This window comes from Protopterus annectens, chromosome 1.part0 (genome assembly GCF_019279795.1).
Source record: "Protopterus annectens isolate FY-2018-M chromosome 1.part0, PAN1.0, whole genome shotgun sequence".
In the NCBI taxonomy this organism is placed as follows: Eukaryota; Metazoa; Chordata; order Ceratodontiformes; family Protopteridae; genus Protopterus; species Protopterus annectens.
The window spans coordinates 1,717,334,092-1,717,353,276 of NC_056725.1; the positions used below are offsets into that span (position 1 = coordinate 1,717,334,092).

Here is a 19,185-nt window from a genome sequence, read left to right on the forward strand (position 1 = left end):
ATGTTACCTAGGAGCAGCTATCATAGATGTTGCTGGTAATAGGCAAAACTCAGAGACTGTCTTAGAGGGATTTATAATAATCTTCAGTGCCTTAAGTTTGAGTAACTCTCACTGATTACATAATCTGATTTGTAAATTAAACATTGAAATGCAAGATTCCAGTATGATGAACTGCTGTTTTGCAAGTATTACATTACATTTGCAGAATAAGTGCCTACCAGGCTTTCTGGCATCCCTGAGTTTTCGAACATGTAACCCTCTGCATCCTGCTTGAATTATGACTGCTGCCTGTAATTCTGTTTCAGTTGGTTCTTTATTCTGCCATGATGTAGGCAGCTCATTACCTTCATTTTCTGCAAAATACATAACAAAAGTGAAAAACATTTAATCAAAAATAATACTGACAATGCAGTATGCATACATAACCATAGTATGATCTTTAAACATTTCAGTATTGTCTAGTTTAAAAGCTTAAAAGAGTATCCTTGACTTAGTCCAGTCAAGAATGAATCCAGAGAAGGAATTAAGTAATCTCCCTACACATCTCTTGTAGTGTGATTTATTTTCTCAGTAAATGTCACAGCAGTCTCTCTCAGCTTTTACTGCGAAATGAACACTGTAATGTAACATGCAAATCTTGCATTTATATACCAGGGCATGACCTGGGTTTCTACAGTCAGTCTCTCTCTCTCTCTCTCTCTCTCTCTCTCTCGCCTTACATGAACATTATTTCCTCATTTAATGTTTTACTTTAAATAAGTGACTAATAAAACACTCTCTCTCTCTCGCCTTACATGAACATTATTTCCTCATTTAATGTCTTACTTTAAATAAGTGACTAAAAACACTGTCTCTCTCTCTCTCTCTCAAGCCTTACATGAACATTATTTCCTCATTTAATGTCTTACTTTAAATAAGTGACTAATAAAACACCAAGGGAGACCAGCTGGCATAATGCTTAAAGTCTTTTCCTCCCAGAAGTCACAAGGTTCAATCCTGACGTCCAGTCAATGCCTGTATGGAGTTTGCATGGTCTCCATATCTTTCTGTGGGGTTCCTCCCACTTTTCAAAAATATGCTGAGTATTTTCATCTCAAACTCCCCTAGGAATGGAGTTGTGGACAGCAGCACAGAGTGTAGATGGTACCCTATTGGGGGAAGAGTTGTGCAGATCAAATGCTTTCGGCATCTACTCTAGTGTGCAGTATCCTCAAGATATCAGAACATGGATCATGGACTGTGTGTTATGGCAGGGCTAGCCACTTAATGGTGTAAAATATGGCTCTAGGTGATTCGAACATGTTGACTAATGCTATCATAAATAGGCATGGGTATTTGCCAGTTTCCAGTTGCCTGGCTTGGGTTACCTGGAATAGCTCTGTTGAACGAAAGCTGGATGTAAAACCAATCAACCTGCCAAACATGAACTAAAAATTGCTACACTCAATGTAGGTTCATTGACAGGATGGAGCTTGGAAATTGATGATATGGTGGTACAGAGAAGGTTGGATATATTGTGCATCCAGGAGACATGATGGAAGGACAATGAAGTAAAGTCACTTGGCTTGGGATTCAGAGTCTACTACTCAGGAGGAAGACAGGCTAGAAATGGTGTGGCAATTGTGGTGAGGGTGAAGTTTCAGAAGACAGTGGGAGATGTAATCAGAATTAGTGGCAGACTCATGGCAATCAGACTCCAGTATAAGGATAGGACAGTATTCATAATCTCAGCCTATGCCCCACAGCAGGGTTGTGATAATGAGAATAACCATGCATTCATACAGCAGTCACAGGACCTGCTAAGTAAAGCAGGGGAACATGAATTGGCATTGATAATGGATGACCTGAATACACAAAGAGGGATAGACAGAACAGTATATAAGGACTGCCAGGGTCCACATGGATGGGGCAACAGGAATAAAGGAGGAGAGACCTGTTTAGACTTCTCTCTGCCAAATTACTTAATAGCAGCCAATGCATGGTTCAGAAAGAGAGATGTTTACAAGACTGCATACAAGAATGGCCAATATGTAACTTGGATAGACTTCCTCTAGTGGGCTAAAATCAGCGATTGCAAAGTCATTCCCAGTGAAACAGTACACCCACAACATAAAATACTGGTTGTTACAATTAGCTGCAAGTTGTGTGTTAGGCCTGGCAAGCCAGCACTTAAAAATCTACTGCCAATCATTAGCGGACCGGAGTTCTGCTGTGGCGACCCCTAACCGGGAAAAGCCGAAAGACACAACAACAACAATCAGCTGCAAGCAATGGTCAGAGAAGGCTGTAAGCTCAACAGAGACCACCTGAAGACCCATAAGTTGTAATGGCAGCAAATGCAGAAAAACAGAAGAATAATTTAGATAGAAGGGAAAGTAGTGGAACAGGTTAGTGTACCTGAGAGGGGTGGATGAGGAGAAGGGAAGTCTGAATGAGATCAAAGCTAAAATTAGAGGGGCTGTAGCCAATTGGCACAGAGTTTCAGGGCTGCTATATGACAGAAGAATGCCAAAAAGGCTGAAAAGTAAGGTGCACAAAACAGTGGTATGGCCAGTACTAATGTATGGTACAGCAACCTGGAGGTAAAGGCAGAGCAGTTGCGGAAGCTTGAGGTGACAGTGATGAAGTGCATGAGCCAGGTGGTAGGACGCACACTGTGGGACAGAAATTAAGACCTAAGAGCAGAAATTAAAGTAGAAAAGAAAAGAAAGGTCAACGAGAACAGATTGTGGTGGTTTGGGCACATGTGCAGAAAAGCAGAAGGCAATCTGGTGAAGAAGATTTGGGACAGACAGGACGAAGGCAAGAGGAAACAAGGGCATCCAGCAAAAAGGTGGATAGATTGTGTGAGAGAAGACCTGCAACAGATAGGCATGAGTATCAAACAAGGTAGGAGAGTGGCACTGAATAGAGAGAGATGACTACAGTTGACATGACACCCCAACTCCATGTAGAAAAATGAGGAAAAAAGGGGGTTAATGATAAGGATGATGATAATAAAACACCAGGCAAATTCTGTCCTTCACAAAATCAGGAGTAGCTATGGGAGTCAACCTTGTCCTTTACAAATGGCAGAAAGAGGTAGTTATATAATCAAAAATAACTAGATTTAGGTTCAGGTACCTATGCAGTGAGAGATTTCCCTGTGGTATATTTGGTTAGGGACACATGGCTGAAGTGACATTAAGCTGCAAAGAAATGTGGCTGTTGCAAATTCTCTGTGGGTAAAGAGAAAAATTTAGTGCTGTGCCACAATTTCAATAAGCAAATGTACAGGGGGAAAATAATGTCCATGGCCCTGAAAGCAAAATGATGCAATAAGCAGTATGGCAGGCATCAGTATCAGGCTGGCCAGTGCATATGATGGTAGTAGTAAACATACAGTGTACAGTGGGAAGTGTTTTATAATTGGAGTGTGTGGATCAGTACTCCCTTCACAGTGTCTAGACAATGGGTCTATATTAAAATTGCGAAGAGGTGTTACATCAAATGCCTTTTCAGCGACACATAAAGACCGAACGCACTAAACCGCGAACAGTCAAAACAGCAATTTCTTTCCCTGGGAAGAAATCACTAGTACCAAACACACACACATACACACACACACACACACACACACACACATACACACACACACACACACACACACACACACACACACACACTATTTAAAACATAACTAAGTAGGGGGCTTTGCCCCCCACATCCCCCAATATGGGGGGCTGTGCCCCCCACACCCCTAATTAAATATACCAACTCCTGGATCACACTACAGTGGGGTAAAGGGAAATGCTATGGCTCAGGCCTGAGCCTCCGCTATTTTCAGACTTCGATTTTTATGTGTCTCTGAAGAGGCATTTGATGTAAATTATTCAATTCCTGCCTTTTTTTTAAACAAGAAACATCTTTATTATACCATCACTTACTACATAGGCAATAAACATTTATATAAATGAAAACAAACTGCACTGACACAATCCTAGTCTAAAGCATTTTACATCACAAACCATACTGACACACTCCCAGTTGCAAACATTACACATCACTTATAATCTACCCAATCTTTCCCATTCAAACATTACATAGCTTATTTAAGTCCTACCACCTTTTAGACCTCATTCCTCCCATGTGTGTATGTTCCAACAATTCCCATTTTATGTACTTTGCTCCTACCCTTTTCTAAAGATCTCAATAATGGTTATTTTATCTCTGTTACTATATTCACTACTGACAGTATAGTTGGTTTAGACTTTGATTTCCATTTTCTAGTAATTGCTTTTTTGGCAGCCACCATTATTAGACACAGCAAGGCCTTATCACATCTAGGCAATTCTGATTCTGTATCACAGCTAGAAAAATCATCTCCCTTGTCAGACCAATCTGCCCACCCAGCATCTCTGAGACTGCATCCCACAGGGAATCTTTATAGTCTGCCAACTCACCACACTCCCAGAAAATATGTTCCCAGTTACCTTTTTCTTCGCCTTCATACCTCCAATATTTAATGTCTGCCAGGGGAAAAATTCTCTGGCACCTACTTGGGGTATAAAAAAATATCTACATAAACATTTTCAGGCAAAAATCCTAAATCTTCTAGATTTTTGTGCATATTTGGGAGACATACATATATCCTCCCATTGTTTCTTTAAGAATTGCTTATCCAGTCTCTCTTTCCATTCCTTTCTAAACTCCTCTGCTTGATTCTTATAGTTACCATGTAATATTTTATATGCTATATTAATTATTCCTTTTTAAAGGCAGCTTCTGTCCTAGATTCTATTAAAAACTCTACCAGTGTTGGTCTTTCATTTAGGACCCCCCCCCCCATTTCTTTCTCTTTGCCTATATTCTGATATCAATCCCTGATACGGAAGGCAATCTGTAATTTGCAGTCCAAATAAATTCTTGGTGTCTTCCTATTCACTCATCTTTTCCTATCTAGTTATGTGCTCCCAATACCTTGGTTCCTTTGCCAGTTTTCTCTAATAAATTCTGGCACCCTCTTGACTACTGTATGTATCCCTAATTGTAGTCATCCCTATCTGCAGAATCTCCTTTCTCCATTCCCATGTTGATTTAGTTCTTAGAATACTTTCTGTGACTTTATGGATATAATATTCTGCATGATTATTGTTATTCTCCTTAAATTGCCTGCATCCAAAATCCCAGTCTCTCCTTGTTTCTTGAGCTGCCCCATGTTTCATCATCATCCCTTTCCACTTTGAATTATAGTTTTCTGCTTGTGCTATGTATAGGAGTCTTAAGTGTGTAGCTCTGAAATACTCCTTCAAATTGGGTAATCCCAATCCACCCTATTCTACTGGAAGAATCAGCTTATCCCACTTGATTCTTACCATCTTCCTCTCCCACATAAAGTCCTTCAGCTCTTTATTAATTGTTACCTACAGCTTCTCATCTGGTTGATGGAAATATGCCTCACCCATGTCTAAGACTAAAGAGACTAAAAACATTTTAACTGCTTGCATTTCACTATCCATATCCATAAAACAAAGCTTCTATTTTCTCAGTTTTTGTATTATCTTTTGTTTAGTTTCTTCCCACATATCCTTAGCTGCCACACTAGAATAATTTTTAATAGATACTACTGAATATTTCATTTTATCATGTCCCCATAAATATGGGTATTCCTGAACCGCAAAGTGTGTGTGTGTGTCAGCTGCTTTGTTGAGAGGTGACCTATGGATGGTGACTGGCAGATGACTTTTGGAGAAAAGTGGTGAATGAATTACACTGTTAATGATACTAGTACAGTTATAGACTTTTTTACTTCAGAAAATGTACGCCCCACCTCTGTCCCAGTAATCAAAGGAGCCTCAATCCTCAGCACTGGCAACAGTGGGGGACGTACATTGGTAGGATGATATGTAAAAAGAAGTTATGTTCTTACCATAACGTTCCATGTGAATTGTTCATCTCGCCTTTGTTCTTACGCATGGGTTCGGAGCCGATCCTCGGCTCCGAGACGACCACTTCTACAGCTCTGCATCTTGAGAAATCTTGAGGCACAGTCCTATCCCACAATCCCCTAGTGCTAATCCTCAGATCTAGTTTGCTTACACCAGAAGATAACAATGCACCCCAGGCTCTAGCAATAATTTAAAGATAAGGGGCAGCAATGCCCAAAAAATACCTAGGTAATGAGAAGAGTACCCTGACAACAGAAGCAGCCAGAGACTAACAGAAGGTGTTGAAGACAAGCTGAACTGGAATCCAAATCATCCAGTTCTCCGAAAAAAAAACATAGGCCGGGGGATGGAGGGTGGGTAGTAAGAACAAAGGTGAGATGAACAATTCGCATGGAACGTTATGGTAAGAACATAACTTCTTTATGTGAAATTGTTCAATCTTGCCATTTGTTCTTATGCATGGGTAGCGTCCCTAGCTCCTTTACCCTGGGTGGCTCATGGGAGAACATTCCTGAGTACCGTGGAACCAAAGGAGGCCATATCTTTGGAGTTCTTGTCCAACTTATAATGGAGAATGAAGGTATGAGGCTACGTCCAGGTTGCTGCCGCACAAATAGTATCCAACGGCAAACAGGCTGCATGGGCTAGGGATGTGGCCATCGCCCTGGTAGAATGAGCCTTAGGTTGAAAAGGTAATTGTTGTTTCGTCTGTGAATAGATAAATTTAATACAATCTGTGAGCCATTTAGACAAGGTAACTTTCGTAACCGCCATACCTTTTCTTTGGTCAGCAAAGGATATAAATAGCTGGTCTGATTTTCTGTCATCTTTTGTCCTTTGCAAATAAAACCTGAGTTGTCTGTGGACGTCTGACTTATGCAGCATATATTCCAACTTGTTAGTGTGATTTTTGAAAAAGGTGGGAAGTTCGATGGATTGGTTAATATTTGAAAGTGAACAAACTTTTGGGAGAAAAGACGGATTGGTGCGTAATGTCACTCTATCCGAGTGGGAAATCAAGTAGGGAGGTCGAACAGATAGCGCGTGTAATTCCGAAATTCTATGAGCAGAGGTTATAGCCACCAAGAATAAGGTTTTCCATGACACGAACTTAAGAGAGGCTGTGGAGGCTGGTTCAAAAGGGGGTAACATCAACTGGGATAAAATTAGGTAAAGATTCCAAGGAGCAACTGGGTTACGAATGGAAGGACGGAGGTGAAAAGTGCCTTTCAAAAACGCCTTGCAAAGTCTGCGGGACATGATGGAAGAATTTTTGTTACCCACATGAAAGTTCGATATGGCCGCCAGTTGGACTCTAACTGTGGACAATGATGCTCCTTCTTCAAAGATCTTAGACAGAAACTCCAAAATTTTGTGCACCGGTGCTTCTGTTGGATCTAATCCTTGTTGTAATGCCCAATAAGAAAAACGTTTTCACTTGCTCCGGTAAGTCTTTGTAGTGGATGGTTTAAGAGAGGAAACAATTACGCATTTAACCGCAGGGGACAAAAGGCTTGACATGGCTAGGAAGGGAAGAGGAGCAGCCAAGCTGTCAATTTTAGGGCCTGCAGGGATGGATGAGGGGCTCCTGACGCATGGGTCAAAAGGTCTGGAACTGGGTCCAGAATCCATGGCTCCTCGATTTGATGGGCCTGAAGAAAGGGGAACCAGATCTGTCGAGGCCAGAATGGGGCTATTAGAATTATGGTCCTTTCCAGACGTTTGGCTTTCTGTAGAAACCTGGGGATTAACGGAATGGGTGGAAAAGCATAAAGGAGACCTGGGGGCCAATCGTGAACCAGTGAATCCCTGGGGACGCTCCCTGGTGGAGGGAGAAGGGCAAAGTAGCTTCTGCATTTGGCATTCATCGGCGATGCAAAAAGGTCGCAGCAAGGCTGGCCCCACTTGCGGAATATCGCTTCCGCCACTTGAGATTTCAGAGACCACTCGTGAGGTAACAGGATGGCTCTGCTCAACCTGTCCGCAATTACGTTGGATGTCCCGGGAATGTGTGTTGCTATCAGAAAGTGTCCGGTGGAGACAGCCCATTGCCAGATCCTGAGGGCCTCTCTGCATAGTGGATAAGATCTTGTTCCTCCCTGTTTGTTGATGTACCAGCCCACTGACATGTTGTCTGTCTGGACTACCACTGTTCCTTGAGGTAAGACGCCGTGAAAGTGTTGCAATGCTAGAAACACCGCTCTTAGCTCTAGGACATTGATGTGCAGTTTGCATTCTGTTCTGGACCATTGACTTTGGACCGTCTTTCCCTGGAACAAACCCCCCCACCCGATCAGGAAAGCATCCGTGGTTATTGTTGCTATCGGGGTTGGTAGGGTAAAAGGTCGACCTTGTGTCAAGTCTTGAGATAGCATCCACCATCGCAGATCCTGCTTTCAGCAGGATGTGATCAGAATTTCGTGTGACAACGGCAGGTGCTGATAGGACCACTGGGCGAACAGTAGCCATTGAATGATCCTCATGTGCATTCTTCCTAGAGGGACTGCAACCAGTGCAGCTGACATTAATCCCAGGACTCTCAAAACCTGTTCTGCTGTTGCTTTTGTCTTTTGAAGGAGTACTGCAATTTGCTCCCTTAGTTTTGAAACCCTTTCTGGTGGAAGCCTGACCCTGACCAAAGTAGTGTCCAGTTCTGCCCCTATAAATGAGATACGCTGTGATGGCGATAAGGTAGATTTTTCGAAATTGATTGTAACGCCAAGACAGGAACAAAGACTGATTGTGTAATCTCTTGCTTGGAGCAGATGATACTCGGTGGTGGCGGAGAGGAGCCAGTCGTCTAGATACAGAAACACCCGGAATCCTTGTTGCCTCAAGTGAGACACTACTACTGCCATACACTTGGTGAACACCCTGGGGGCTGAGGTGAGGCCAAATGGCAGAGCTCGAAACTGAAAATGACTGGCTCCTAGCCGGAAGCACAGGAATCTCCTGGACGGTCTGGCCATTTTTATATGGTAGTACGTGTCCTTGAGATCTATAGAACACATCCAGTCTCCTTCCTGCAGAAAAGAAAGGATTGACTGTAGCGTGACCATCCAAAACTTCTCCTTCACAACGAAGGTGTTTAGCTTGCTGAGATCCAGAATTGGTCTCCAGTCCCTTGTCTTCTTTGGAACTAAAAAGAACCTTGAGTAAGTTCCGGATCCTATTTGGTCTGCTGGGACTGCTTGGATGGCTCTTTTTCTAAGCAGCTTCTGGATCTCTAAGGCTGCCTGATTCCGCAGATTGGGTGGAACGTCTGGGTATCTTTTGGTGGTAGGGGGAACGTTTATGAATTTTATGTCGTAACCTCTGGTAATTATAGTTTGTACCCACGCATCTGAAGTTAAATTTCGCCAGGCCAGCGGGTACAAAGTTAAGCATCCCCCGACTGCCTCCAGAGCAGGACAGTCGGGCCTCCTCTCAGGAGTGCTGGAAGGGCTTGCCAGAGAAAGTATCTCTGTCTCCCTGGTTTTGCGGACCCCCTCTGCCATTTGGTCGGTGTCTTCCATTCCTTTTCCCTCCTCAGCCTCTGGAAGGGGCATTATCACTCTGTGTGGACTGAAAGGAACCCTGTGTCTTACGGAACCACATCTTTCTGCCTCTTTGCCCTTTGGGGTATGGTCTGGAAGGGGCGGAGAAATGGACTCCTACAGCAGATAGGGTCTTCCCTTCTTGCTCACACCTAGTGAGGGTCTCCTTTACTTTGGGGCCAAAAAGAGAGGCACCATCAAATGAGACGTTAGTAAAGGAAGACTTGAAGGATTCCGCAAAGGAGCACAGCTGCAGCCAGGATTGTCTCCTAAGTGCAATCGCTGAAGCTGCCACTCTACTCGCACCTTCGGCCGCATATGAAATGAGCCTCATGGAGGAGTTGACTACAGAGTTAAGGGTATTAAGTTGTGCTGTCACTTTCTCGGTAACAGCAGCATCTGTACGACCCTGGAGAGTATCTCCGAGTTCCTTGAGGAGATCCCTCTGTAAATGCGTAAAATGCGTCAAGTAGTTCAGCGATCGCATGGAAAAAGTCACAGGACTGAAAATGCGCTTCCCATATATGTCCATCATCCTAGAATCCTTATTAGGAGGATGGACAGCGGAAGAGGACTCTGACATGTCCTTCTTAGTGGCTGCCGCCACCACCATAGTATCCACTGGAACACCCTTGACAAGAAAACTCTTGTCCTGGGGGGCTGTTATAAACTTATTCGGCCTGCGGGGAACTGGTTCCACCATGTCAGGTGTCTCCCAAGCCCTACGAGCTATCAAGTCCATAAGTTCGTCAAAGGGAGGGGTCACCCAGGAGGTAGGAGGTAGAGCCCCGAATGCCTTCAGCAATACTGATTCATCCACAGAAGGGTTAAGTGGCTGTCAATCTCCTCTCTGTTTTAGGATCTCCAGGATGTCTGCAAAGGAGACATCCTCCGAGGGGGACTGTGAGGACCCTTCTGCTTCATCTAAATCTGTATCTGATGTAAGAGATTCCTGTGGGGAATCTATGTATCTCCTCTTGCACAGTCTTTTCCTTGGTACTTCTTCAGATGGGGCTTCTGGAGAAGAGTCCGAGGAACCAGGAGCACCCTCTGGGGGCAACTGAGGCATTGGGTCTCGATGCTTCGTAGGAGCCGAGGATACAGAAGTCGAATGTGGGCCCTTAGGGGGAGGAGAAGAAGAATCCGATGAGATATGTGTCTGTTTCGACAAGACCTTCCTCATGGCGTCGAAGGCACTGGTACCTGGATCCGAAGACCTTCCTGGTTTCGAGAAACCAGGAACAATCCCCGATACCGGGGGTCCGGGCTCCGACCCAGAGGACAGTGCCAAACTAATCTGAGCCAAGGCTCCTAGGGGGAGAGTCAGTACCGACATCTCGGTTCGACTGTCCGTCCCGGAACCAAGGAACGATAGTCAGCTCCGGGACCCCTCGATCCGTTCCGAGGGTGTCGAGGTCAACGGTACTGAAAGCACGGCTGTAGGCTTCGGTATCGATGGTTCTACCATCATCAGAACTTCGACTCTCGGCTCCGAAGACTCGACAGGTCTCGTAGGAGGAGCAGTAGATGACCCAGGGAGGGCTTCGAGTTTCGAAACCAGCTGGGATGAAACTTCGATCAATTTGGAAAGGGCTGAGTTCTCCATTAACTTCTGTATCACTCGATCCACATCCGAATCAGATAAGGGTCTCGAAGAGCAGGTCGAAGGGGCCGAAGTCGTCACCGAGTGAAGGAACGATGGCGGCGGAACCTCCGAGACCAGCTCCAAGACCGGAGTCTCAATCAAATATATACATTCGACAGCCGACACCACAGTCTGTGGAGCCGGTGTCCGAATCTTAATAGAGGTGCTCGGAGCCGATGACTTTGGCTCAGACACTCTCGAAGACTTGGACCCCTTCGAAGACTTGGATACCAATTCAGCCTTGTCAAGGGCCTCCTGAAATTCGGGCTTTAATAAACCCCTGTCTACTAACTTCCTGCGTCTCTCCATCATGACCCTCCCACTGAAGGAATGACAAATAGAGCAGTCCTCCTGTAAGTGGAGAGGGCCAAGACAGTAGACGCAGGAAGAGTGATTATCCATGATGGACATTTTCTGTCTGCATTGACATTTCTTAAAGCCTGATTTTTGTTTCTCAGACATGTTGAAAAAGTCAGACATATATATAAACACCTGAAAACAAGAAAAAATTAAAGGTATGGATATATCACACACACAAAAAGGAGTAAGGACTTAAGCCTTTCTTAAAGAAAAAACACCTGTTAAAAAAGACAGGATAATAGTCCTGAAAATTGCCTTTAGAAAACTTTTTATAAAAATAATAATAGTAATAATAATATATCACTCCCACTGCAACTACACTAGTAAAAGACTAATATATATTTCTCAAATATCTATACTAAATAAAGGCAAGTTAGAGAAAACTTCGAAAAAATTGAAAAAGTTTACTGGCCCGAGCTTCTGCAATGCATCTGCTGTCGCAGAAAACTAGATCTGAGGATTAGCACTAGGGGATTGTGGGATAGGACTGTGCCTTGAGCTTTCTCAAGATGCAGAGCTGTAGAAGTGGCCATCTCAGAGCCGAGGATCGGCTCCGAACCCATGCGTAAGAACAAACGGTGACATTGAACAATTTCACATGTAATATTCCTTGTCGAAAACTGATTATTTTTTCCAGAATTTTCTTAAGCTCCATTATAGCAGTTTTAGTTGGAATGTAAATACATGCTAGTGTAATCCTCCTCCCTTGCCAGTAGCCCCTTAGCACTACAAATCTGTCATTATTATCTTTTTTATCTTCTTCTATCACTATTGTAGCTCCTCTTGCAATTAATATAAGTACTCCTCTTTTCCTTTGTCCCAGGCATTCTGCTGAATAACCATCCTAAAAACCTTTCTTTAGTAAATTTACATGTTCAGTTCTAAGTGTGTCTCCTGTAACATAGCTATCTGCACTCTACCTTTTCTAATACAGTTTACTACTCTTTCTTGCTTGTATTTATCTGTCAGGCCATTTACATTTAAAAACATTAACGAAAGCATAATTGTATTAAAAAGTTATTATTCTCACCTTTTATGTATAACACCTTTTTTGTTAAATGTCTAGTTCCAGCTTTTGTGTTACATGCATACATTGTTTGGCAGGTTGAACTTTTATACAGTTGTTTCTTGCCATATGCATTTGAGCCTATGTCACATCTTATAAAACTTTTTGTTTTATTGAAAGCCTTCAAAAAATAAAACACCCCCGATACCCCCCTAAAACCTTTTGTGTGATTTATTTTTTGTTAATAAATTATTAGACACTGTTGGGTTGTGGCTGACCTTTTGTCAAGTTTTATACTTGGTTATTTGTGTTTTTTTCTTGGCTGATACTTTGATGTATTTTTTTTTTGTCTATGACTGGTTGATAGCTATGGTGTGGAGTAAAAGCACATTTTGTTACCAATATTTGTGTGGTAGCATTTCATGTGATCACTTGTTTACCATTAACAGATAGTTTTGAGAGTTGGGAGAAATGATGGCACCCCATTTTAGTCTTGTGCAGTTGTGTTAGGTGGTGAATTAATTTACATTTAAATAATGACAATAATTAGTTATAGACTTCAGAAAATGTATACTTTTCTTACTGCGGCTCAGGTTAATAGTACTAACATTTTAAGTCTCCCTAATTGTGCCTAATAATTTCTGGTGACTGGCTGATGACATTTGGGGAACAAGTGGTGAATAATACAGTAATACTAAATAAAGTCATGACACTATTACAGTTATATGCTTCTTTTACTTCAGAAAATGTATTTTGATTCACTTTTATTATTCTGTCAGTACTCAAATTAACAGTAGTAATATTTTAAAAGTGGTTGTGATTGTTCCTAATTATTTCTGGATTTGTCTCTGATTTGTTGAGAGGTAACCTATGGATGGTGACTGGCTGATGACTTTTGGAGAAAGGGTGGTGAATGAATTACACTATTAATGACACTAGTACAGTTATAGACTTTTTTAATTCAGAAAATGTTCATATGATGCCCCACCTCTGTCCCAGTAATCAAAGGAGCCACAATCCTCATCATTGGCAACAGTGGGGGACATACGTTGGTAGCATGACAGGTACACACACACACACACACACACACACACACACACACACACACACACACACACACACACACACACAGTATTTCCAGATGCAGCTTTCTGCATCTAGTATAATTTCCCTTAAGAGCACACAGAGACCACAGTCAGTCCAGGGTGGTTTCTCCCTCTTTCTCCAGATCCCCAATAAGACTCCCCACTGGCACAGCTATAGGGTTGAGATCTCAGCTGAGTAGCCAAGCCAAGACCTCCAGCACCCTCTCTGTCCAATCAGTGCTTCATGTCCCTGCCCAAGTAGCTGACACACACACACAAGTTGCGATCTGATTTACACACACACACACACACACACACACACACACACACACACACACACACACACACACACACACACACACACACACACACACACCTACCTCTTGGAAAGGCTGCCACAGGTTTACTAGCTATGCCCCTTTCTGCCCAGACTACAATGTAGTTATTACTGCCACCAGCCAACTCTTTATCAGCTACTTTAAGGCCCTTAACAAAGGGTGCCAATCTTACTGTGCAATGTTACTATCGATACAAATGCTAGTTTGACCAAGAGCAAGGCTGTTAGGATTGGCCCATAATGTCACCAAATAAATATGCAAGTATTCTGAGAACTTAAATATTTCTCACAAATATCAGCCACAATGAAAGGTTTAAATATATTTAATAATAAATAATAAAAGAACAAGAAGATACTCAGTACATAATTACAGTAACATCAGAGTCAAAAATCACAGGAAATATTTAAAACCACATTGCAGGACAGTCTCAAGTAAATAAAGAAAAACATCTAAATTAAGCTTTGCTTTATTCCTGACTATATTTAGAGAATTATTATATCCTAGTTAACTTACATACAGAGCAAGCAAGCCAAATGTGGTGAGTGGGTTTTCTAGCTGCTTTTGTCAGGTCAAAGAAAATACAAAATATTCTATCTCTCTCAGAGAGTTCTTAAATTAATATTTCAAATATTACTGCTGGGATAGCTTGGAGGATGACATCACTTCTTGTCATCTAACTCTATCCCATGTAAAACCCCCACTGATGCATCTGGTAGTATTTAGCATCTACCTGTGAAAATACATAGACAAGGCTTTTCTTAGATCTAAGGCAGATCCTGGAAGTCATAAAACAATAAAAACACTTCCAAGACAATGCAGTAAATCTCTAGTTCTAGACATTGTGTCTATTACTGCACTGAAACTGAAAGATAACATCATTTTATTACATGGCTATAAAGTAACTTAATTTCAGCTATTTTTCTGAAGTTAACCTCTGGTGTTCCAGTTTCCATTGTAAATATATATATATATATATATATATATAAACAGTTACAATATTGCAGGTGCATTTCTGCTCTAATCCAGTAGGGTACAGTGTGCTTACATCCTTAAGCTCTGTACTTTATAACTTTTCAACACACAAATCTGTACCAGCAGTTTGATATACACATACCATACAGTTCTAATACAGTTGTAACTCAAGCATCTTACATGAAGCATGTTAACATTCACAAATCGCACATAACCATTTACAAAATTCCAGACAGCTGTGCTGGCAGTATCTCTGTCACACTTCTATATAAATCATGTTGATATTCACAAATTACATATAATTATTTACTAAATTCCAAATTGCTGGGCTGGCAATATCTCCTTTTATGGCAGTACATTGATTTATTATTCTGTCAGTGTCTCAAGTTAATAGTAGTAATAGTTTAAGTGCCCCTAATTGTCTGACACACAAACACACACACACACACACACACACACACACACACACACACACACACACACACACACACACACACACACACATTTATGTAAAAAAATACACCCACTATATACAGATACACATACATATGCAGATGGATACACATGCATGCAACTATTGTATTAAAAAAACAGCATTTCAGAGGACTTTTGTTGTCACAGTTTGCTGTTGTGCTGTGTTTCCACCTGAGGGTTGTCGGATGCCTGCAGAGGAGGCTGTGTAAAACTAATGTCAAGAATGTGTGCGTACTAAGTAAGCAGTGTCACAGAAGTTTCAGTCAAGTTATGCAGTATCAGTGGCATGCTTCCAAACAGCTAAAGCTGTAGAGTCCAATTCATAGGAATTTTGAGCTGTAAACTCCTTGGTTAGAATTGCAGTCCTATGTGTGCTATGTACTGGAGTCGTGAATACCCTGTTCTCTCTAAGTTTTGTAATACAGTCAGAAGCAAACAGAGGTATAGCTTTGGCTTTAGCTAATGAACTGCCAGTCTGACATTTTGCAGTGTACTTGGGTTTTCATTGTGGGTGTTGTGCAGTGAATTTCTGCTACGTAAAGTAATGGCCTAAGATACTTTTTTAGTGAATCTTAGATGGTAGTACGTTAAGAAACTTTTTTAAAACTAGAAAAATGAATGCATTTTTACAACTGTAATGTGCTGTGATTACAATACTATGTTTTTAAGATGCTAAATCTCTGGGATTAAACATAGAGACAGGTGTGCTGCACAGTCAGAGGTTGAGGTTAGAACAAGATTTCTCTGCAAGAGACAAATTGATCTTTGAGATATTTAATGCAATTGCAGGTAGTCTAGCTGTGGAATTAAAAAAATAAGCCAGTCCTATGAAGTACTTTATAGCCACTTTAAAATTTTAAACTTGAAATTACCAGTGACACACAATGAATTGTGCAGCTGTGCAAAACGCTTACAAAACTACTATGCAGATGACTCGGCAGAATGTTTCACAAAATAATTCTTTCAGTTCTCCTCTTTAATCCCACAAACTTGCATAGATAGCTCTGTTTCAATGAGAGATTATATTGTTGACCATGACCTAGAGGAAGAATTCCCCAGTGCTGAAACTGTACTCGTCTGTTGCCAATGCCAGTGGGGAGATGTCCTTCTCTTGTTTAAAAAGGATAAAAAGTGAAAGAGCATCCTCGGGCCAAGAACGGTTATTTGCTTTATATTTGTTAGCAGTGGAATTGGCTTTGGTCAAACAGCTGGAGTTTGATGATCTTTTGGATGCCTTCTCAAACAGAAAATCATGTAAAGTTAAACTGTAAAGCTTGTTTGGGGAAATGTACTAGAAAGACTGAATGCAACAAGCAAGGACTGTGAATGATGGGTGGTATTACAAAGTCCTGACATCACGTGATGGAGGGGGGGGGGGGCCCAGACCAGTGTCCTGCCTAGGGCTCCATATGACCTTGATCTGGCTCTGGTGAGGACTGGACAAATTTGTTACTGAGGAGGGAGTTGTTCTGGCAAATGACTTTGAATGCTGACCAAGCACCAGGTATTAATGACACTACCTCTATAGGCTGTATGTTAAAATATAAGCAAATGAATATTAAGTACTTGCATTTATATAACACATCACGTGACTGTTAAGTATGTTTTCCTGCATTTATTCATTTTGAAGAAGTCTAAGCGCTCAATCTTGCTAAATAAAGGTTATTGTGTTAAATGGAATTTGCCTGGTGTTTTATTCATATGTGGATTGGCAATTTCAGTGGATTTTGAAGTATATGCATTTCTCTCCGAGCCTCTGCTGAAAATTGGCTTCATTCCAAGTCGGACCTTCCTGGTTAACAAATATTAAATAAAATAAAAAAAAAATAAAAATATGCTGGTGACTCCCTGCTGGGTGTGGAAAGTAAAACACATTTTTTTATTTGTGACTGATAGAGCTGCTTTCTGTTTTACCTGCTCCATTGTGTTTTCTGTTTTAAGAAATCTACTTGGCCTGCTGTATTAGTTCTATGTAAGAGATAGACACTTAAATTATCTAGGATGCACATTTCATGCAGTTTTTCATTGGTTAATGTTCTCTTGAGTGACACTTAAATATACAGTGGCTTTCTGGGCCTTTGTCTTTTGCTGAAAAGATTTCAAGTCTGCATATTCAAGTCTACATAAACTAATGCACTGCTGGTTATGCCCTGCTGTATGAGGAATGTAAACCTACATTTTTTGTTTGTGATTGATAGAGCTGCTTTCTGTTTTACCTACTCCAGTTTGTTATCTATTATAAGAAATCTGCTTTGCCTGGTGTTCTTCTTCTATGTGAGAGACGGACACTTTAATTATCTAGGCTGCACATTTATCATGTTTTCATTGGTTAATTGTCTCTTGAGTGATACTTAAATACACAGTGAATTTCTGGGCCTTTGTCATTTGCTGAAAATAATTCAAGCCTACATAAACTAAAGCACTGCTGGTGATTCCCTGCTAGTTTTTCCCGCTCACCCTCCTGTTTGTTGATGTGCTTTTTAAACCTGGTGATTTTAAGCTGTCCACCCCCTACTATAAAGTGAGCTTAATAAGCTCATCCCTTTCTACACTGCTGCTGATATACTGGATTATTTATTTGCCTTTCCTTGTGCTTATATTGAAAAAGTGCATTTTGCCTCTCATTGTCTGTTCTATTGATTTACTTGATCTGAATTCATTATCTAGCTAGCTGTTGGATAAATTAGTGTATTTTTACAGTCTAGCAAGCACTTGTTCTTACATCAAGAGGTCAGTGGATTTTCCATCTAATGCACTGAGAGGTAGCATGCTCTGTTTAGGTTGGGGAAGCACTTAAAATTTCTGCATGTAGTTTTAATGACTGGAGGGCTTATTAATCAGCTTATCTTGTTTTTATTGCCTTTATAAATTCTGTACAATTGAGTGGCTGTTTGCTCATTTATACAAAGTTAAGTACTTTTACTGAATAATCACACTTTTATAAGTTGTTTAAAGTACACTGCCATACACATACCTTTTAGTTTGTTTGTGGTAGCATTTTATATCTTAAGTTTGTTTGTGGTAGCATTTCACTCTGGACACTCCTTTACTGTGTTTTTACATTAGGTTGACTGGGATTATTTATCTAATGGCAGTAGGTATTTAGCTGGTCTATCTGAGCTGGGAATCACACAAAAGGGCTCTAAGTTTTTTTTTTTGCACTTCTCTTACATACTGTGGCTGTACCTCAGCAGTTTCAAAAATATATATATATTTTCCCATCATCTCTCTGGCCAACCTGTTAGACCTCAGCATCCTGAGGCAAGTAGCAACTGTCTCATGTGTACTAACAACCACTTACTTCTGATTCAAACAAACAATACTTTATGTGACAGATATAGTTACACTACGAATTTGGAGGCAAGACTCTCACAGAAGGACAAATCAAATGCCAAACAGGTTGCAGTAAGAACACACTTCTCACACTAAATAAGAATACAACACATAAACCCACATATGCAGAGGAACTCACTAGTAACTTACCAAAAGATCTGAGGCCTCCCAAACAGAAATCCCTTACACACATAGCAATGAAAAAACAACTGCAACACATACACACCACTGTCTCAACAAATAAGCCCATATGTCATAACACCACAAAACCTAATCTACTGGTCATAGATGACTCCATTGCGAAACACGTGGATGTTCCTCTCACCAGGCTGGATAAGGCATGGGTTACGGTTAGCTGCCTATCAGGTGCCAGGCTCTGTCAAGACATTCAAGCACTCAAGCCACTCAACCACAAATACCAGTATAACTCCATCAAGGTCCATGTGGGAGTGAATGCATTGAGGCGTACCTCACTGGACTATAATGAAGACAGATATGACTGAGCATTT

The 19,185-nt window shown here is 41.3% G+C and overlaps 1 protein-coding gene across 1 annotated transcript in view; it reads right to left on the minus strand.

Annotated features, from left to right (window-relative positions):
* The window catches only part of ADGB (androglobin), a 4,124,629-nt gene that overhangs the window by 1,484,980 nt on the left and 2,620,464 nt on the right, over positions 1–19,185 (minus strand). The window contains exon 23 of the mRNA XM_044074542.1: positions 219–353. Coding sequence (XP_043930477.1) covers positions 219–353 — 135 coding nt within the window. The remainder of the gene's footprint in view (positions 1–218; positions 354–19,185) is intronic.